Genomic DNA, 23,748 nt, shown 5'->3' with positions numbered 1-23,748 from the left:
GGGGTCGGAGCAGACACAAACTTTGTCATTATTGACAGGAAGCTCACCAGTAATTAATTCACTTTCCTCTACTCGATTCCTCTTTGTCGTGCTTTATCAATTCTGTTTCTCTCTTTAACACACTGACTCTCTCACCCACTTTTCCACACTATGACTTTCTCTCTCACTCTTTCTGTTCCTCACTTACTCACACTATTTCCCTCATTCCTTCTCTCTCTCCCTCTCAATATCAATCCATTTATCTCTCTCACACCGTCTCCAACTCTCTATCACTTTCCAATTGCAAAGACCCTCCTTTGTACCTGCACGCTTACCAACACAAAAGGTCGACTTGTACAGTAATGCATTTCTAATTTGTTGTTAGTCTCCTCTTATCAAAACCAGAAAGGGTTGGTCCCTTTTTGAGAATTGCTAATATGTGCTACAAAGTAGTGTGTTTGGGCTGGCATGTTTTTAGTGCTTTAGTTGTATAACCGTTGGTCAAGGTTTTATCTTTCACACTGACTCTCTCACCCACTTTTCCACACTATGACTTTCTCTCTCACTCTTTCTGTTCCTCACTTACTCACACTATTTCCCTCATTCCTTCTCTCTGGTGTAGTTTGAAGGTGAATAAGTGGAGTAGTTTGTATGTTATAGTGTCTCAGATGAGTAACCGTTGGTCAAGGTTCTATCTCGGTTCGAGTATTTTGTAAGATCTGTACAGTGTTTTAGTTGTTCAACCGTTGGTCTCTGTTGATCACTGGGAGAAACAGTGAAACTGCTGTTTCAGAAACGAGAACAGCTCTTGGGAATTAATTCGTGATTTCAGGTTCAAGACAAGGTAATCAGATTCATCTGATCACTTTGAGTTCAAAAACAGGTAGACATACGAGATAGTACAGACAAAAACCTCTAGACAGCTCTTGGTAATTCATTCATGATTTGGAATTCGGGACAAGGTTAATCTGATTTCTTTGAGATCAAAAGTCCTTAGTGGCTTAGGGATTGAGTTTCTGAATCAATAGTAACAATATCGAATGATATACGAACAAATTTGAATACAGGTATAAATAATCTGACAGGAACATCGCGGGACTGTTGCTTTCCTTTTGATTATCTAAATTCAATATGTTGCTGATCGAATTATTCTGTTTGGATATCAATATTTAAGATCGTAAATTATTCTATATGGATGTCTTCCACAACTACAAATCACCTCAATTTCAAAACAGGGAATCGATTGAAAGAATGATTTCTATTATTATTCATTTATACAAAAAGTATATTATCAAATCAGAAACCTAGACAACTCTTGAGATGAATCTATGATTCATCCCTATATACATTGATTGGCTGCGTTCCAAGACTTTTTTCAAACTTGATGGATCATCCAATTGATTATTTAGTACACTGCTGTTTTCAAGATAAACATTGGGCTTGCATATGAAACTGTCACAGAAAGATAATGAAAAATGTATCAACTGAAAGATCCCATGAAGACAATCTTGAAAAGTGAAGCTATCACGGGAGAGAATAGAAGAAGTAATGTATGAAAAACAACAATATAAAACAAAGTCGTACCAGGAAAAACTGAAAAAAAATCCAGTAACAAAAACATACTAATTGGTTCTCTCAAATTTGAGAAATGCGCTTTTTTCCAGAGAATTTACTCCCTTTATTTAGTCTGGAAACTCATCGATCTGTGCGTACTGTACAAACATAATTACTCCCTCTGCAACCCGAGACTCCAATTAAACAGTCGAAATGTTTCGTAAACAAATTCACGAAATATTTTTCACGTGCAATTTTATTACTCACGTGAAATTGGCACGTCGGCCCAATTTAACAGCTTCTGAAACCTGATGACAATAACAATTATTATTACGATCACTGGAGAGACTTTAAAGTGTGTAAATTTTCACCTTCAATTAATTTTCTCGTTGATGTCAATTTCGTTTTTCTGCCTCCTGAAACTCTTTTATCTCCCTCATTCTCCTGCCTCTTGTTTCTCTCCTCTCCCTCCATTTTTTCTCCACTTTCTTTCTCCTTCTACTTTTGCTTCTTCACTCCTTCCACCTCTTCCTTTTTCTCCTCCCCCTTCTCGCTGTACTTCTTCTTTCCCCTATATTCCTTCACATCCTCAACCTTCAATTCGCCTCATCACGACGCTCCTTATCCTCTTCTCTTCCTTCTCCGGCTCCACACACTCTCCCTTCTCATATTTCTCATCCTCTCTATTTTTTCACCCTCATCCACTATTTACCGCACCTCTTCTTATTCTCTATCCTCCAGCTCCTCATTCACCTGCTCTTCATTCTTTTCTTATTCCTCGGTCATTTCTTCATCACCACCTCTAACCCTAATTGAGGGTTGAGTGTAAGAGAAAGCCGACAGCGCCTCAACTTCGCCCTCCCAGGTATAAAATAAAGGCAGTCATTCTATTCTATTCTTCCTGCTTCTCCTCCTCTTTTCCTTGCTCTACCTCTTATATCTACTTCCCATTTTTTTCAATATTTTTTTCTCCTATTTTCTGACATTCCTCCCCTTCTCATTCGTATTGTTCTTCACATGCAGCTCCTCCACCTCTTCTTATGATGTGTTTGAAATGTGAAAATGGAATTATTCATCTATCTGTCTATCTTATTCATCTTTTAGTTCCCGTTCCTCTTTTCTCTTTTCTTCCTCTTCAAGCTCATTATTTTTTATCAACATTTATTCTTTTCACTTTTTCCTCCCTTCTCCTATATTGTTCCTCATCACTCTCTCTCCGTTCTTCTCTTTTTCTTCATAAATTCTCTATTCCTTCTTACCGTTTTTCACTCCTTTCAGTAGTTTTCACTCTTTTAGAACTTCTCCGTTCTTCTATCCTTCTTCTTCTAATAAATATTGTACTTCATTCAATTCAAAATAAACATGACACCTCCAGGCTTTCATCAGTAAACAACAAAGAGAAACTGAAAACAAAAAATGTGCGCCACAATAATCCAATTAACGTTTATCGGGAAAACCATGTTAATTGAAACAGAGAGGGGTGGGGTGGATTTCCCGGCCGTGAAAATCCATTCCAGTGTTTTCTATCGCGAGGTGAAAAGCTTTCAGCTGGATTAACCAATTAAAGGACAATAGGGGGTCTCTTTGCCTTCTCCCCCCAACCTCATCCGATGGGGGGGTGTGACTCCCTTGACTGGGGTCCCCCCTATTGAACGGACACCCTTTGTTAGGGTTCACAATGGCCTCCAATGACATTGTGCCACCCTTTTAGCTTCAAATACATGGCGAATTTCGTTGTTTTTTATGTCGGAAACAAGGCAAGGTCACAATAGATGGACGAAATCTGTCCATTATTCTGTTCATTAAATTGGAGGTGGTACATTTCCACACTGATGTCGGAAGGTTGCTAATTGCGATGGAAGGTTTGGCCTGATTCAGAGTGAATTACAATGAAGGGTTGGATTTTTGTGTAATAGAAGATGTGTTCATCGGGAATTTACCAATAAGTGAGCTCTATCCACTATTGAATGTTCTGATGAATGCATAATATTATAAAAAAATACATTCTCTTGATTGAATGGTAGATTATTTCATATTTCATATATTCATTGATACTGGTACATATTTATTTGTTCATGATAAAAACTATTTCCATAATTGTTCATGTTACATTCTAACCCAATAAAACAGGTTCATGTTGATCGAATGTTCAAGAATGGATGAGGTTAATTCTTGACGAATTCAAAATTTGAAGTTCAAATCCTGTTGAACTTGATGCTCAGTAGATGCTTTTTTATACTCCAGTTCATCTTCATCATGAAGAAAAATAATTTTCGTAGAATTTATTTTATCTTTTATCTATTCATTATCAATTAATTGAATTATTAATTCATATTCAAATACAATCCAGGTAAAAACAAATTAATTAACATTCGCCCAAAACTGCTCTAAACCTCAATTTGAAAAACACAGTCTAGAGGTTATGTGAAAATGATAACTTGATTGATTGTTACAAGAAATTTGAGTCCAAAAAAATGTATCGACCAAAATTTCAAATTTATCAGATTAATTAATTTTAAAATACAAATCCAAACAAAAATCTTCCTTCATAATCGCAAAAAAATATCAAAAATTCCACTGAAAACCACAATTATACTATGTAAACAAAAAAACATTAGAATTGATTCATTGGAAAATATATCAGTCTGTCTGGAAATATTGTGTTTGTAGATTAAAACAAAGACTCTCGATTGAGAGTCATGTGAATTGAGTCTATCTGGAATTATTTCAAATAGATTCCTTCCTTAGGAGATCATTCAACTATTTTCGAATGAGACATTTGTTTGTTATTGCAGGTGTTCTTCAAGGATGAAGATATTCAATCATGAATAATCAACACTGACACTTCAACATGAACTCACTGACACCTCAAGGCTGCTAGGCATACATTCTGAATTGTTATGTTTGATTGAGAAAAACGTTCCAAGAAATATTCATGGCTCAATTCTCTTTGTAATAAAACTTCCGCAAGGAATCAAATAATCCATTCTCAGAAGAGAAGCGATACTAACGTTTTTGAACGTAGAATGTATTATCAGTGAAGATTAACTGAAGAATTATACGGAAATAAAACTAGTTAAAATGAAAATAATGAATAAATTAGCAAAAAAGTGAACATACTGATTGATGGAATAAACAGAAGTGAAATAAAAAAAAGGAACGTGAAACGGAACAGGAGAGGAAAGAAAAAACTCTAAAAATGACAAAAGTTGGAGATAGAATGAATAAAAGTGCACAGAGTGAATATGAAGTAGTTGGAATGCAACGAACCCCCATAGAGTTAGAACAATACAAGAAATGCTTGAAACTATAAGAAAAAGAGGGAAAGTATTCCAACACAAGAAACAGCACTCGTAAGAGAATGAGGGGAGAGAACCGATGAAGAAACGATTAAAAATGTATAAGAGAATGAAAATATTCATCATTTTTTATACATTGATAGATACAATATCATTCTCAACTATCAATGATTGGGAAAGTAACAACAGGCTAAAAGCCCGAAACTGTTCATTTCCCAAATTCATATAGAAGTTGTCCAAAAAAAGGTTATATTTTTATCACTTTATAATCGTCAAATTTGAGTCCAATATATGAACTGGGAATTTAGAATTTAGATAAGTTGAAAACCTAATTAAATAACAATATATACTAAACCATCACTGATAACTGGAGAATACTCTTATCAAAATATAAATGCAACGACTCAAAAATGGTAAGAGATGATAGAAAAAGAAACCATCAGAAGAAGTGCACATTAGTAAAAATAAGAATGTTCATTCCACAATGAGGAAGAGAAGCTGGAATATCAGAGGAGAAGAAGAAACACTCCACTTCAATTTGTAAGAAACATGCACTCACTTGACAGTACACACTGTATGTAGTATATGCTATGAGTAGAAGCAATGCGTTGAGTTTCGGCAGATACAATCTGCATATTTGTCTCTTGTTCGAAGCGCAGCAGCTTCCATTTCGGTCCGTATTGTTCTGCTATATTGTGAAGAAAGAAGGATGGAGCATGGTGAGCATTGAACGTTGAGGAGGATGGAGTACAGACGCCAGTTGGCAGATTATCTTCTGTCGAATTGAGAGAGAAAACAGAAGATATGGCAGCAGAAGCTGAAGTCTGTTGCTCCATGAGACAGTCCTGTAATATATTGCGAGTTACTGTCTTTCCATTACTTCTTCTGTCTCTTCTCCTAGTTATTTCAATCTGTTCCTTACTTAATTCTGCACTCCTACACATCAAATTATTATTCTATCTTTCTCTTCCTATTCCTCTTCTCCGAAATATTTCCATCCAGTTCCTCATTTGCTCTTTCACTCCCTGCTCATTTCATTCTTATTGTCTTATTGTCTTTCCATTACTTCTTCTGTCTCTTTCCCTAGTTATTTTTATTCTGTTCCTCAATAAATTCTGCACTTACACTCTCCTACTCATCACATTCTCATTCTATTTTTCTCTTCCTATTCCTCTTCTCTGAAATATTTCCATCCTGTTCCTAATTTGCGCTTTCACTCCCTGCTCATTTCATTCTTATACTGTCTTTCCATTACTTCTTCTGTCTCTTCTCCTAGTTATTTTTATTCTGTCATTATTTCATCATTTTATTATTTTTATTCTTGTTATTCTTATTCTAGTTACTTCTATTCTGTTATTTTCATTTCAATTCTTTCCATTTTTATTTTTATTCTCACGCAATCCTGCAATTACACTCCCCTACTCATCACACTCTTATTCTATCTTTCTCTTCCTATTCCGCTTTTCGTAAATATTTCCATTCTGCTCCTCATTTAATGCAATTTGCGCTTTCACTCCACTGCTCATTCCATTCTCATTCTGTTTCTTACTTCCCCTTTCTCTTTTCCTAGATATTTTTATCCTGTTCCTCTCTCAAAAGAACGCTTGCTCTTTTAATCTCTCATTCAAAACATTCCACCCATTTCTTCTTTCTGTCTATTTTCATTAAGCCCCTTCCTCGACATCACTTTTCTCGTTTCGACTCATCACATTCTTATTTAATATTCATTACTTCTTCTCTCTCTGTATTCAATGTACTGTGATATATGTATTATCATTCGATACAAACGAAGCCAATATTCTGAGAATATGTGACAAAATAACATTATTGTGGGTTACAATAATTTTAAAAAAACTTCTGACTTTGATTTTGAAATAACCTTCCACTCTCCAGGATCAATTAACTAAATTTCAAATAGTCTAACTTGAAAAGTGATATTTTTCCCTGTGGGAGGGCGAAGGATGGGAACGGAAGTCATTGACTGAATCGTTGAAGACATTTTTTTTGACATCAGTAATATATTGTTTTTTCCTCTTTATTAAAACGCTTGGTTTCTTTTTTGATTCATGTTAGATTGATTTTGGTTTGAATTGATGCTCTCACTCAGCGGACAGGATTTTTCCTTCGTTGGGTGATGCCAATAGTGTATTTGAATTGTTTTGTTTTATATTTTCTTTAATCAATTCTGGTTCGAAAATAGAACTTATTCTTAGGAATTGATAGAATGATTTCATGCTATATCACTATGAATGTTGTAAGATATATTAATTCTGTCAATAAAGAATTATCATTATCAAAAGACTTGGAAAAATTATTGAACAAAAGCACAACTGACATCACGAACTTTTGAAATTAAAATGGAAAATCATATTACCTTCAGAACTCCGACCAGCAGCAGAGCGCTCAGTATAATCATGAATAGCTGGGTTCCAATGATTGCAAAGTAGGCGATTTGAACTCCTGAAACATACAACAAATTATTTATTACTGATAAGAATAAGAATGGTATCTAATGAATTGAAAAATATTCAAAGAGAATAAGTGTGTGATTTCATAACCTCAACCTTAGGACAACGTTTAATGTTGTTTAACTATTCATCAATTTTTTTGAAGAGAAATAGTACAGGCTGAGCCTATAGTTTTCCTTTTATGTCATATTAGTTATATTTTGATCGTAGTATTTTGTACATTGAATTGATGAAAAAATAATAGTATTTCAATTTCACAGATGTGGAATCAATTTCACGGATGTGATTTCAAGAATTTTCAGATGTCATTCATGTCATCATGATGAGGTGAGTGAATAGATGTCATCAGAGCTAATGACGAACTTCTTATGAGGAAAATTTAACTCTTCAATGTCACAGTGAGTGATTTATTCATTTATTGTAAAATATCTGACTGCTAGTCGTTTCTTCCAAAAGCAAAAAGTGAAAATTCAACATTGATAATTCCTTCCAGTATTGATTACCTACGTTTTTCACCAGAAAATGTTATTGAATCTCAGTATGGGATAGTGTTAGAATTTGAAAGGTGGTGCTCCCTAGAACAGTCATTGAATACAGATTCAATTTTTTCAATAACAAAATGAAATTGTAATTTACGTGGGAAATAGTTTTTTTCAAATGACAAAATAAAACAGTAATATATTCTTGTAGGAACTAATTCGTTTTCCAACAACAGATATAGGAAGTAACCTACTATGTGAGTGAATAACGATTTCCCTGAGAAATTTTCAACTTCTCGATCTCTTCTTACTTCTCCTTTGATTGAATTTTCAGTTTAAACTGAATTTTGTCGAATATTTATTCCCTTAATATGAGTGGAATTAAAATTTTTCTCCTCTATACAATATTAAAGTTCAAATGAAAAATTTGTATCCGAATATTAGATGTAGTTCAACTCTATCCTAGTTGTATTTTGTAAATCCTAGCAAAACTCTATCGAGTATTTTGCATATTTCATGGTCTGAAATATGAATAATGTTAAAAACGTTAAAATTTTCAACTGGAGAGCACTAATTGAAAAAAAAGATCAATGTTGAAAAAATTCTGCAGAGATTGTCTCTTCAAAGATTGCATATAAATTTTTGCAGAGTCCATTCAATATATATTTTATTGTAATTTATCAAGAATCTTCTCAGCACATAATCATCTCTAATAAATTGAATTAATTTACTTTCTTGGTTGACATCCTCACTTCACCCTGCTCCAACTTAATATTGTTTTCAACTCCACTTTCAATTCCAACATGACTGTAACTGTCAACTCCAGTAATAATTTCAATATCAACTAGCCTTTGATAACCAGTATTTCTACTATCAACATCAACTTACACTCCTGATTTTCATCTCATTCCAAACTTCTCTTCCCCGTTTCAACTCGACTCAAAATCTGGAATCTACTTCCAATTACAACTGAATTTCCAATGACAGTCCTTTCCAAATTCAACTCAACTTTCAACATCACTTTCGATGTCAATTCCATCACCACTTTTGCGTAAATTATCAGAAACCCCCAATACATTTCATCTCGAATTCTATCTCAAGTCTCACCACTAGCTATATCATCTATCCATCTCTTCTCTTCAACATCAATTTCAAACCTTTTCCAATTCCAACTTTATTATGACGTAGCCACTCCAACTTGATTAGATCAACCTCTCCAGACCGAACCCGGAATCAACTTAATTCGTCCACTCGCGTCGGCTTCACAAATATTGACTTTTTATCCTATTTCAGATGGCTCTGGTAAAAAATCACTTTCAGCTGTCAGCATTGGTTGAATGGGAAGCAATGATGTTATTCCATAAGAAATGCTGACAAATGAAAGTGGATCTCACTAGCTGAAATTCTCTGACAACTGTCAGCATAAGTTGAATGAAAAGAGTTGATGCTACTCATAAGAGATTCTGACAGTTTAGATTGGGACTCACTGAAAGGCCAAACTTGTTAAATTAATGGTGGCTGCCAGGCTACTTGGCAAGATGGCATTTTGTGAGGATCAAGTGGCCAACTTAGGGTGGAGAAATTGGAAAAAGTTTGATAGAGTAGCTGAATTTTATCGAGGTACCTTTACCTATATATTGACCTAGATGAGTACAGCGGGGTACATGATATCTTCAAGAAACTTCAATAAATTATAGTCAATGGAGATTTACAGTTAAGTTTGATATGAGTCTTGTAATTTCAATGTTCATAATCATGTATACAATGTATAGTATAGTCTAATTGTTTGAGAGAGTAGCTAAATTTGATCGAGGTACCGGTACCTATATATTATACCTGGAAAACTACAGCGGGGTACATGATAACTTCAAGAACCTTTATAGTCAATGAAAATTCTCCAGATAGGGTTCATATGAGTCTTGTAAATCAATTTTCATAATTCAGAATACAATATATAGTATAGTCTATTCATGTATAGTCATGTATAATGTTTGTAAATTGTTTTACCATCGATAATGAAAACCTGGAAAACTACAGCGGGGTACATGATAACTTCAAGAACCTTTATAGTCAATGAAAATTCTACAGATAGGGTTAATATGAGTCTTGTAAATCCATTTTCATAATGCAGAATACAATGTATAGTATAGTCTATTCATGAATAGTCATGTATAATGTTTGTAAATTGTTTTACTATCGATAATACTTTTTATGCTTTTCTCCTCATAATATTTTTGTGTACCTCTGTTAATATTTTTGTACTTGAGTCACTGTTTTTATGTTCTTCTGACATCAGGATTTTCAGGTGTAATATCCTACTTCCTGCTCATTGTCATTTTTCATATTATTCTGGTGATACTGTTCAAAATCGCCTTCTCAACAATCCCCTGATCATGAACCTCTGTTTCATTATCCTCTTGAAGTTTTAGTTCAAATAACACTGTTGTCACTTTTAGTCCTTGTCAGCTTGCAACCTTCCTCTTGCATTATATTGATTTGAAAATTTGTATTATTATTCATTTATACATTGATACATAGGCTACAATACCATACTAAACTATGGATGATTGGGGAAGGAAGAACAGGCTTGAAGCCCAAAACTGTTCTTTCCCCAAATTGAGATAGAAATTGCCCAAAACAAGGTTATGTTTACACTTCATGATGTTTGTCCAATTTTGAGTCCAACATATTTATAAACTGAAATTTATTGTTCATTCAGCGTGTGAATAATTTGAAATCGATAAATTTGAATGTACTTACCGTAGTAAACATCCTGCAAGTCCACCTGTTTCCTGAAGTTCGAGTTGACGCGCCACGAATAGATCAGCATGACGAGGATGGAGATGTTCTGAAACAAAGAAAGGGAATAAAGAATTACATTAAGAGATTGATTCTGTTTCACAAGATTCAGTGTTAACTTCTGTTTGATTCGATGGTCTATCACCACTTTGAGGACAATATAGGTTTGTCAGAGTCTATCGTCGAAAACACGAACATTTCAAGAAAGCTTGATATAATTGAAATATACCTGAGAATCATGGAACCAAGCAATATAAATTTATTCGATGAGGATGATTATAGAATCGAAGAATTCATTTTCTATTGCATTCCAGATTGTCTCTGAGTAAATTCTATATGGTACACAATTTCGTGATAAAATGAAAAATATGAAAGAAAAGAAGAAGAAGAAGAAGAAGAAGAAGAAGAAGGGGGAGAGAAATAAGAATAAGGAGGATGAGAAAGATGAAAGAGTTCGAGGAGGATGAGTCTGAGTAGGAGAAGAAGAAGATAGATAGATTACAGACCATATTCATCAGTTGTTATTAGGCTTGACGCAAACATGTCGGTAACATGACCACGCTAGGAGAAAGAGAAGGGGGAAGAGGTGGGTGCGGAGGAAAAGGAAGATGAGAAAAGAGATGATGAAGAAGCTGAAGAACATAGAGGACAGTACGTTAATGAGAAAGAAAAAGCCTAAGAGAAGGGAGATGAGAAATGTGAGGAAGATGGGATTGATGAGGAAGTGGAAGAGGAGGAGGAGGAGTAGGAGAAGGGAAATGAGAAGGAAGAGGGAAAAGATAATGAGGAGGTGGTGTTGAAGGAGGAGGAGGAGTAGGTGGAGGATGAGGTGGAGAAGGTGACTATACATTAACTCCGGATTAGTAGGCTACTGCATTAGCCTAATTGGTTGGCTTAGCAAGATGTGAGTGGCTGTTAGAATACACGCATAAATAACTCACTAGTTAGGTCACCTAGTACTATTTCATACCTATATTCTAGATTTTTGTTTGTTAACTTTATGGGTTTGTATGTTTGCGTGAAAAACAAATCACCTAATGTAGTCTGCAAGGAAATAGTATTGGTTGGGTGGGTGTCTACATAACTTTCCATGCATGGAAAATATAACATAATAGGAAGTCATTTGGAAATGGAGTAAGTTCTGTGGATTGAGAATATGAATTGATGAAAAACATTCATCTTCAACTTTCTTCTTGTATTCTTCACGATCTCGGAATGAATATTCAAAAACCATTTAATGTTTTTATTTCACAACAGATAGCAATCAAATTCGTGAAGAGAATAGAGTTGAAATTAGAATAAGCAGATTAGGACAGGATGAAATTGTCTAGTATTGATATTGAGGTAATTCAAATTAATTCATTATTAAAAAATAATTCATTATTATAAATCATGACAATCATGAAAATCATGACAATCATGACCTTGACAAATTTTACAACACAATCAGGATTTAAAAATTCACAAAACTGACTGTGCCGTGCTAATCAAAAAAGTTTTCAAAAACTAGTGTTTGTTAACTTTTATCAACCTATAGCACTCAGATAAAATACACCTCATTTTCCGCATTTTGAATCCACCATCAATTATTCTACTTGTTTTTTATTCAATGGGAATATTGTGGATGATATTCTTATAGAAGCATTTTTATGGGAACAACAAAAAATGCACTAAATATAGGCTTAGTTTGTTTCAGCAGAAAACACTTCATAATTATTGTCCTAATGACCATAGTATTTTCGTGATATAGGTCATTATATCGCAGAAGTATCATTTTTTCGAGAAACTGTCATTATAGGCTATCGCAGAAACATTCCCATATGGGATGGGATTAATATGCTCATCTATACTATAATAAAGGAAAGAACTGATTGGAAATTCACAAATGACGCATCATCACGTCTGAACTACTCAACTGATCAAACTTGAAATTTACGAGGGCGTATTCTCATTCATATCAATCAATAATTTGTAATTCAATTATTGAAACAAACCTATTCAATTTGCGATACAAAGTTAACCTGTGTTGGAAGCCCAAGTGGTTTTTATATTGTGAATTAATACAGTTGTTAATACTTCCAATATCGCATAACTATAAAACTAAATTCAATCCATTTGTGCTTTGAACAGACCCTTGCGGAGCACGGGTTACCTGCTAGTCTGATATTAATTATTATTCCATGAGCTATATAACCCCGTGCTATATGTACAATACAAAGTTTAAATGAAAATGAGAATGTCTACGTTGTTGTTGTTATGAAACTGATATGAGTTTGATTTGATTTTGAAACTTTTTCATTGTCCATTGAGTTCACATAACATAGAAAATTTTTATAATAATCATATTTTTTCTTTAGCTCAACAGCTCAGGGTGGACTTTGTCTTCCTCTACAACATTCCTTCAAGCCCCTCTGCCATCAATCAATCTTCTCGATCCTCTATAGCCCATCTTTATTGAATCATCTCTGATCTCATCCTCCCATCTTATTCTCGATCTGAATAATCATACTATCTCCTCCAGAAACAAAAGAGCCCAAAGGTTTATTATCTGTTTGGGAATCTAAATAAATGAATTTGCAACTGAATTTGAAGCTGAAATTGAGTATGGGGTCAAGTAGAGCTGATACATTGATTTGACACTGGGGAAAGATTTGAAGATTATGACAGGTTTCACAACAGATTTAGTAGGGAATCGATCTGCAAGGAGGGGTCAACATGGATAAACGAAGCGACTGTTGAGTGCAATATCGTGTTATGGGTTGCTGTCAAAACGAACACATCACAGGAGAGAGATGCTTAGACTGGTCGCTGTATTATTGCTGTTGGAATGCACATATCATAGAAGTGAGATACATAGAGTGGCACGAGACTGATTTGCGAATGTGCATCAGAGATTGGAAAGTCAAGCAATGTGAATAGAGAAAGATGGGAGATACATGGATGAAAATTAGAAGGAGATTGAGAAAGGTAGGACTATGAATAAAAGAGAATACTTTCGAAGACGGACCTTGAAGTATGTGTAGAGAGTGAATGGGTAGATGGAATGAAGGGTGAAGGGTGAAAATAGATATAGTGCGGTCCACGTTAGAGGTATAATGACAGTATTTGATCAACTTCGGTTTTGCTATCCTTGTCTATCATTCGACAAAGCCGGTGGTATTATCCTTTTCTAGGTCCACAACGATGAAAATTATGTTTTTGACGGTGTAGAAATATAATTAATTAATGCAGAGAATTGGCATTGCTATTCTTCTATCCTTATCCACTGCCATTATAACGTGGACCACAGTATAGTAAAATGTAATATGATGAGATATTACATAGTAATAGATAGGAAGGGGGATGATGTAGTAGGTAGAATTATCGATAAGTACAATTTAGTTTCATCTCTCAGCTAATCCATTTGTAAGTGTGATCACTCTAATACCACATGAACCATTTATGAAAATCGCTTCCCGATGGTTCGGAATCGACCTGAAGCTGTAGTTCCACTCATCTCCCATCATTTTCCACCTCATTACCCACGCACAAGCCTGGAGCTCATGTGGACATCATCCTCAGCAACTCAGCCAAAAAGGAAAATGATATTCTAGTGGTTTGAATAAGCTCTTTTTCTTTCTATTGACATGTTTGCTGTACCTAGTTGTTCGAACTCACTGCCGGCGCACAAGTTTTCTTTGCCGGTAGTGCCATTTTGTAAGTTAGAATAGGCCTATTTATTTTATCATTATGTCTTATTCTATGGCAAATGAATGAATTTGAATTTGAATGTGAGTAAACGTATCGACGGAGAAGAGAATGGTCAGATAGTGGAGAAAAAAGGAGCAGCAAATGAATAATCAACGGTGGAGGAAGATGGGAACCAGGCAAAGTTGAGGGAAATAGACAAATAAATACGGATGAAGGACGGAAGTATAAAGTACTTACATATGGATATTGCTTATTTTAATATCCATATGTAAATTACAATACATTCGCTGTATCGACGTGCACAGTTTAAGAAAATGTTTTTTTATTTTGATGTAGAACGAAAAAAACATCCTCAAAAAGTATCACAAGCTCACCATCGCTTGAAATAATACATGATGTTTTGGGACGTGGGATAGTGTCACTTTCAAAATGCGGATTGAAGTGATGTTCAAATAAGGTGCATCCATCTATACATGCAACAGGCTTGGTGGCAGCCTACCCATCATAGCAATGTTCATGGGTCAGTGAGGCATATGTATGATACATGTTGTGATACATGATGGCATACATGATGTATCGCGGGAAAATGGACACAATAAGCGGGCAATACAAGAAATGGGAATGTGCTGATGTGAAATGTGTGAATGTATCACATATGCGATCCATCACACGACCTAATTCAAATCCATGGTGCGGAAAATTTCCAATCGACCTCCTCATCATTCTCATCCATTCCTCTTCCTCCTTCTCCAACTCCTCCTCCAACACTTCCTTCTCATCCTCCCCTCTATCTTCTCCTTCACCGACTTGACCACCTCTTCCTCCCCCTACTCTTCCTCTTTATCATCATTATTCTTTTCCTCATCATCGTTTCTTACCGCTTTTGTCACCATTTTCTCCTCCTCATCCACCTCCTCTTTCTCATCATCCTCCTCCACCACTTCTTACTTCCCTTTCTCCTCCTCTTTTTTCTTCTACTCTCTATTTTACCCCTCCAAACCCTCCTGCTCCTCCTCCTATTCCGCCTCCCCCAACTCCTCTTTCTCGTTCTCCTGCTCCTTCTCCTTCTTCTCCTCCTCCTCCTCCTTCTGCTCCTTCTCCTACTTCTCCTTCTTCTCCTCCTTCTCCTCCTTCTCTCCTCCTTCTCCATCATCATTCTGCTCTTGCTCTCTCCGACTGGACATAGATGGATTTTTAGGAAATGGGATTTCGGACACCGTGTGAGAATAAAAAGGTATTTTTGGTGAAAGAGGTTAGTGTAGAGGGTACAAGGCTGGTGAACCGTGTGGAAAGCTGAGAGGATGTGTTGGAGATCAATCATACATGACGATATATTTTGGGATTGAAGATCCAGTATACTCAAATAGTATAGAAGCAAAATACTTTCTCATTAATTCATATGCAAATACAATGCAGGTGAAAACAACAGGCATTTGCCCAAAACTGCTTCAAACCTTAATTTGGAATACACAGTCTAAAGGTTATGTTTCTTACGTAACTTGAATATATATTCAATTCAATTCAATTCATTTATTTCCACTTGGCATACAATACATGTACATATTTATATTTGATATTCAACAAAATAAGAATCACATTTTTACAAAAACAGTAGAAAGAACATATTGATTGAGTGGAATTCCCCCAGTAAGACTATGCGTCTGAGATTGGAATGATAACTTAATTCGCACACAATTTCAAGTCCAAAAAAATGTATTCACTACAATTTTGAATTTATCAGATTGATCAATTTCCAAATACGAATCCAAACAAAATTTTCCTTCACAATTAATCGAAAATAAAATTATCCATACCATTTCATTAAAGTGCGGAGAAATAGAGGAATAGAAGTTTTGTAATGTATGTTCCTCAATTCTCATTGTATTTCATTTATCCTTTGAATGAATTGATCAATGAATAAATAGATTGATAATTATTGTTTAATTAGTGAGGAATGAAACTCTATATTTTCCAAATTCAATTTGAAAGCAATAACTTTAGAATAACAAATGAACAATCAATCTGAATTTGTCAGGTATTTCCAGTTGTCAAGTGTCCAGCAATGGAGGAGTCGAAATCCAAATCAGTAGAAACTTAACTCGAAAATATTGGATAGAACTGCTGTGAGAAGGATTCACGTGGGTTAGGAAAGCAATCAATCTATACCTATTAAATAGAATCTTCTGGGTCATGGTCATAATGCAGAATTCAAACTTGTGATATAGTGAAATATGATATTTATGATATAGTGGAATGATCTAAATAATATAGGTAATTGAGGATGTTGTTCAATAATATTGTACCAATCAGAGATATGTTTCCTGAGATAATGATCGGAAACCTTGAAAGATCCCGAAAGCTGTGAAGGCTAGAAAACATTATAATATTGATGATGAATGATAATTGTACCAATCAGAGAAATGTGCAATTAAACTGTTACCGTTTAATGGGGTAGCTTGTAAAACTCTACTCCTACTGACATTACTTGTTTATGTTACACACATTTTGCTAGGTATTTTCTGTTGTACATAAACATTCCACCCTATTAATACGGGTAGTTTTGTCTCCTTCTTATCAATATTTCTTCTCACATAGTTTGACCCAGTTCTTGAACATTAATCTACAACATTTCTCACTCAGTTACCACATCTTCTTCCATAACTGTTCATACTTCTTTATGAGAATAATCTCTATTAATTCCGTGGTGTTATATGGGGATTCGTCCGCCTATCACCTGAAGAATAGAAAGATTTACAAGAATAGCATCTATGAATTTACTCAAACAAGCTATCAGACAACTTCTAACAGGGCTTGAAGGTTCTCACTCAAAGTCAACAAGACAGACTAACATGACTCTCAATTTGTTATATATAGTCCTTGATAGCAGCAGCCCTTGAAACCCTTGCGTGTTGGCGGAGTGCTGAAATATCACGTGATCTGACACTGTATTCCCACGAACGGATAATGTAAGGAGGGGTGGTGGTGGTCGAGAGAGGGAGTAGAATAACCGGAAGAAGGGAGTGAAAAGGAGCGTGAAAGAATCGTGGAAAGGAAGCAGGTCAATAGTTTTAACACCTCACCTAATCGGAAGAAATGAGAACCGTTCAAAAAGATAGACAGACAGGTTCTATCAGACCTTGAAATTTTCGCGTACGATTTTTTCCAAGTTGAAGCTCTTCCACTAGAATGTAATAGGACGTATTCTTGTACTGGAATTTGCTCTACTTTTTACCGGAATGTTTTGCAGTTTTAAGATTTGAAACTGAGAGTCACATGGACTTAATAGTACCATGAACTAAAAGTACTGGAGCTCTAGTGTGGTCCACGATATAATGGCAGTGGAGAAAGATATAGCGCTATCCGTTCTGTTGAATGATAGACAAGGATAGCTATACCATTGCTAATCAAACACTGCCATTATAACGTGGACCACACTATAGTACTTTAGGATGTATTCAATTATGAGCCTCCCATTTAGAAAGTAAATGATCTAAGATAATCACAGAACGGGAGAAGAATAAAATTCACTTATTTGGTAGATTTTCACATAATCTTACTTCATGTTCTTCCACTGGTATATAATTGATTAATTGATCACCCTGACACATATTATCATAATTAGAGCTGAGTCTAGTATTAGTTACTTTAGTATGTATAATATAATCATAATTATTAATAAAAACAATATACAAATATTGGAGTACCCTTTATTTTTAAAAAACTTTAAAATAGTTCAAAAACTAGTTTCGACCCTAACTTGGATCATTTTCAAGTTGATGAAAAATTACATTCCATTTTTACGTTTTTTTCAACTTGAAAATGACCTAAGTTAGGGTCGAAACTAGTTGGTGAACTATTTTAAAGTTTTTAAAAATAAAGGGTATTTCAAGATTTGTATATTGTTTTTATCAATTTGGTAAACAGTAGCCCATGTGAGTGAAGTGTTTTAATAACAATTATGTATTTATTTTGTCAATAAACTCCTCTGTTTGTAATTCATTGGCAATCAGAGAAATTATTATTATTATTATGAGATTAAATGTGGTTCTGAAACATCATATCGAGTTGGTTGAAGCGAGAGCGAGGAGAAAAGATGAAGAAAAGAATAATTTCCATTATTATCAGTTTGTCCATAGTTTGAGTTAACCTTAAACAATAGTTTAGGGTGAGTGAGAGATGATTAATGAAACGTGGAGAATGTTAATTGACTGTACGTATATCTTGAAATTTGAAGTGGAGCATGACATCCATGTGGAGCAACAACTCTCATGGTCCAGATAAATTTCCATCATGTAACAAAATCCTCAATAGAATTGATGTATGGTTGCATCTCTATAATGTGCTTCTTTCCGAGCTTAAACCAATAGTTGATACGTTTCCGACAGGTCGATACATAACCAAGATAGTGCATAATATATGGGGATTGATGAAATTTCACCCTATACTACCACCAACTCCACATTTTCATTTATTTATTTATTCATTTGTGGATACAATCACAATTCATATAAATATGATTGGGAAAGAATAACAGGCATCGCCCAAATCTATTTTATTCCCAAATTTTGATACTGAATAACATACAACAGATCATGATCATGATATACTGAATATCATGATCATGATATTTATTCTAATAATGAATATTTGAAAAATGATTTCAACCAAAGTTTTACCCAATTCAACAGATTTTTCAACTTGTTTTTACCCATTTCACGACCAATCATGATCGACGGAAAAGTTTGGGTGAAAATAACACTCATAATCCAGCTTATTGCCTTTCAGCCATAATCATTAATAACCTCGATCAAAATATGGATCATCATCAGTCCATCACCATAAAATGTGGAGGTCAACGTTTATGAGATGGAAAGGCATCTGACTTCGAGCTCCTTATTTGACGGATGTTTTCCAAGAGACGATAAACCCGCTTATGAAAAGCGGTCAGAAATTTATGGCTCCATATTATTGTGTCATAAAATATGAGGGCAGAGTTCATGTAATTGTCATGTGAATATGTCATACATATATTATGATGTGTGTGTGATGTATGGGCATGGATCGTGAATTTCCAGAAGGCTATTTCAAATATGAGATGAGATTATTATTGATAATTTATGACTGAAGCCGTAATAAATATTCTGGTATACTCATTTGAAATCTGGTATATTATATTAAATCATCATGACTCACACACATGACAAAATAGATACGTGAACATGAATATTCATACTCGAATAAGCTTGTTAAACGAAACATTTCAAGTAGAGTGAATTGTTGTTAGTGATATATTAAAATTAAATAACATCCTACTCAGACTTGGTTGAATGCATGAAAGCTAATTCAATTCTGATAAATTATTATGAAAATGTCTTAAAATTCTACAATGCTTCCAGACTCATATCAATCTGAAGACTGATAGCTTTTATTAATGAATAAAATGAATAATTTAGTTTGTAGAGACCGAATTAGACTCTTATAGTAGCATAGTAGGAGCCATTTTGATAAAATACACTCCCCTCTCCCAAAAAGCTTTCTCATTGGCTGTTGAAGTTATACAACGCCATTTTGTGTACCTGTTCCAACCAATCACATGCTAGTTTTGCTTTCCTGACAAGATTGTGGTAGAAAATACCGCAATTTTTTTGATCATTCAAACTATTTATCTTTGTTCGCTAATCACCAATGAGATGATATCCTGAATGTTGTGTCGTCGGGAAATCAAAGAGACTCAGATTCCTTGATATGAATGAATGAAGAAGTTTTTATTCTCAGAAAGCAACATGTTACAAACATTTGGAATGTTAGCTTTACAATAATTTTAAAGAATAGTACTCCTCACCTAGAACGAGTCTGTGTGTAAGGAAGGTCGTGTACAATACAATATAAAACAATTTGCATAGCACTTAAAACTTGAGTAAAATTTCTGTATTAAATTATAACTACTTAAAAAATAATCGGCTATATTCACACTATGGAGTACTATACATCATGGGTTAATGAATAAGAGTAACTCATGAGTTAATAAATTTTGTTGTGTGCAGATGAAAATTATATCCTTTCAGAACCTATCATTATGTTATCCAGAAGTATAGGAGAAGAAAGTAAGAGGGTGGTTTTGGAAATTTCAGATTAAGGTAAAGAAGAAACTAAGATTGACAATAAATATAAATGTTGACCCAATTGATTGTTCGCTGGCATCATGTCCAATGCTGAGCAGCCACCTCCCCAACCCCGCGCTTAAAGACTTATATTCAATAATAATCCATGTGTTCAACAAAACAAAATTCAACTTACGTTCTAAAGTGGAAGATAATAACTAGTGAGAGAAAAATAACATGATGAATCATATAGAGACTGTAGAGTTTCACAATAATATTGAGCAAATGAATATAGTGGAATAAGCGCATAATTGAGTTATTACTAGAGAGTGAGAATGGCCAAAGTAGAACATCATCAACCAACAAATTCCAAGAATTCTCATCTCCTTGCCCCTATGGAACGTTCACAATGTCCAATCCCTGAATCAATTAAACAAAATCAATTAACCCTTACAACTCCAGAGTCGATGGAGTTTATGGAACACAACAAACTTCCCAATCAAAACTTGACAGAACTGAGTGAATGGATATTCTCAGAAGACGAATCCTGAGTCCTGAGGTCCACAACGCAATCACAGCCAATAATAACTCTGAGATCTGAGGCCAAGACCAACTGAGTGAACACAAACTGGATTATTCATGACAGAGGAGATCCACGTTTGACTGTCAGCATTTGTTAAATGGGGAGCATTGATGTGGTTCACAAGGAATGATGACAGTTGGACGTGTTGAATATTGGGTCTTGGTTCTGCTCTGAGCTAAATTAGCTCCGCAGCAATATTATCAATGAAACCCCTCACAATACAACTACTAACTGGCTCAAGGTGAAAACTCACGGCTGTATATGTCTTTTCACTTCTATTAGTTGCTCTCTCTTCTCTCTTTCATTCTCTCTTTCTATTCCTTCCTCCTCTTCAGTTTTGATCTCTTGCAATTCATTTCCACAATATCTCTCAACCAATCTACCTATTACTTCTTATTTTCGAAATAACTTTTGTTGTTCTTCCTCTATATCAAGGAACTCTCATCATCACAGTTATTCCAATAATTTTGTCCCCATCCCTGTTTCATTAAGCAAGTAACTATACTTTTGAATAATTGTCCCATAATGAATTTTCATAATCAAGATGAAATATTTAGTTTATTAATTATTAATCCTACATTGTTAAAAGATGATCTGGCTACAGAGCGAAGCGAGAAAGAGATAGCGCTATCCGTTCTGTTGAATGATAGACAAGGATAGCAATACCATTGCTAATCAAACACTGCCATTATAACGTGGACCACACTATAGTACTCTAGGATGTATTCAATTATGAGCCTCCCATTTATAAAGTAAGTGATCTAAGAATATCGCAGAACGGGAGAAGGATGAAATAGTTCACTTATTTGGTAGATTCTTTCATAATCTTACTTCAGGTTCTTCCACTGGTATATAATTGATTAATTGATCACCCCGACACATATTATCATAATTAGAGCTGAGTCTAGTATTAGCTACTTTAGTATGTATAATATAATAATAATTATTCATAAAAACAATATACAAATATTGGAGTACCCTTTATTTTCAAAAAAACTTTAAAATAGTTCAAAACTAGTTTCGACCATAACTGGGTCATTTTCAAGTTGATGAAAAATTATATTTCGTTTTTTTCAACTTGAAATGACATAAGTTAGGGTCGAAACTAGTTGGTGAACTATTTTAAGTTTTTAAAAATAAAGGCTATTTCAAGATTTGTATATTTTTTTATCAATTTGGTAAACAGTAGTCCATGTGAGTGAAGTGTTGTTATAACAATTATTATGTATTTATTTTGTCAATAAACTCCTCTGTTTATAATTCATTGGCAATCAGAGAAATTATTATTATTATTATTATGAGATTAAATGTGGTTCTGAAACATCATATCGAGTTGGTTGAAGCGAGAGCGAGGAGAAAAGATGAAGAAGGAATAATTTCCATTATTATCAGTTTGTCCATAGTTTGAGTTAACCTTAAACAATAGTTTAGGGTGAGTGAGAGATGATTAATGAAACGTGGAGAATGTTAATTGACTGTACGTATATCTTGAAATTTGAAGTGGAGCATGACATCCATGTGGAGCAACAACTCTCATGGTCCAGATAAATTTCCATCATGTAACAAAATCCTCAATAGAATTGATGTATGGTTGCATCTCTATAATGTGCTTCTTTCCGAGCTTAAACCAATAGTTGATACGTTTCCGACAGGTCGATACATAACCAAGATAGTGCATAATATATGGGGATTGATGAACTTTCACCCTATACTACCACCAACTTCACATTTTCATTAATTTATTTATTCATTTGCGGATACAATTACAAATCATATAAATATGATCGGGAAAGAATAACAGGCATCGCCCAAATCTATTTTATTCCCAAATTTTGATACTGAATAACATAACCAGATCATGATCATGATATACTGAATATCATGATCATGATATTTATTCTAATAATGAATATTTGAAAATGATTTCAACCAAAGTTTTACCCCATTCAACAGATTTTTCAACTTGTTTTTTACCCATTTCACGACCAATCATGATCGACGGAAAAGTTTGGGTGAAATAACACTCATAATCCAGCTTATTGCCTTTCAGCCATAATCATTAATAACCTCGATCAAAATATGGATCATCATCAGTCCATCACCATAAAATGGGAGGTCAACGTTTATGAGATGGAAAGGCATCTGACTTCGAGCTCCTTATTTGACGGATGTTTTCCAAGAGACGATAACCCGCTTATGAAAAGCGGTCAGAAATTATGGCTCCATATTATTGTGTCATAAAATATGAGGGCAGAGTTCATGTAATTGTCATGTGAATATGTCATACATATATTATGATGGGTGTGTGATGTATGGGCATGGATCGTGAATTTCCAGAAGGCTATTTCAAATATGAGATGAGATTATTATTGATAATTTATGACTGAAGCCGTAATAAGTATTCTGGTATACTCATTTGAAATCTGGTATATTATATTAAATAATCATGACTCACACACATGACAAAATAGATACGTGAACATGAATATTCATACTCGAATAAGCTTGTTAACGAAACATTTCAAGTAGAGTGAATGTTGTTAGTGATATATTAAATTAAATAACATCCTACTCAGACTTGGTTGAATGCATGAAAGCTAATTCAATTCTGATAAATTATTATGAAAATGTCTTAAAATTCTACAATGCTTCCAGACTCATATCAATCTGAAGACTGATAGCTTTTATTAATAAATGGAATGAATAATTTAGTTTGTAGAGACCGATTAGACTCTTATAGTAGCATAGTAGGAGCCATTTTGATAAAATACACTCCCCTCTCCCAAAAAGCTTTCT

At 34.4% G+C, this 23,748-nt stretch overlaps 1 protein-coding gene across 1 annotated transcript in view; it reads right to left on the bottom strand.

Annotated features, from left to right (window-relative positions):
• LOC111057874 overlaps positions 1–23,748 on the bottom strand; it is a 195,662-nt gene that overhangs the window by 5,210 nt on the left and 166,704 nt on the right. Inside the window, exons 4-5 of the mRNA XM_039439440.1 lie at positions 10,540–10,627; positions 7,207–7,292 (exon numbers count right to left, since the gene is read on the bottom strand). Of these exons, the coding sequence (XP_039295374.1) occupies positions 7,207–7,292; positions 10,540–10,627 (174 nt within the window). The remainder of the gene's footprint in view (positions 1–7,206; positions 7,293–10,539; positions 10,628–23,748) is intronic.

This window comes from Nilaparvata lugens, chromosome 12, assembly GCF_014356525.2.
Source record: "Nilaparvata lugens isolate BPH chromosome 12, ASM1435652v1, whole genome shotgun sequence".
NCBI classification, from domain to species: Eukaryota; Metazoa; Arthropoda; class Insecta; order Hemiptera; family Delphacidae; genus Nilaparvata; species Nilaparvata lugens.
Note: the sequence above shows the minus strand (reverse complement) of the source record. Positions and strands in the feature narration are given on the sequence as shown.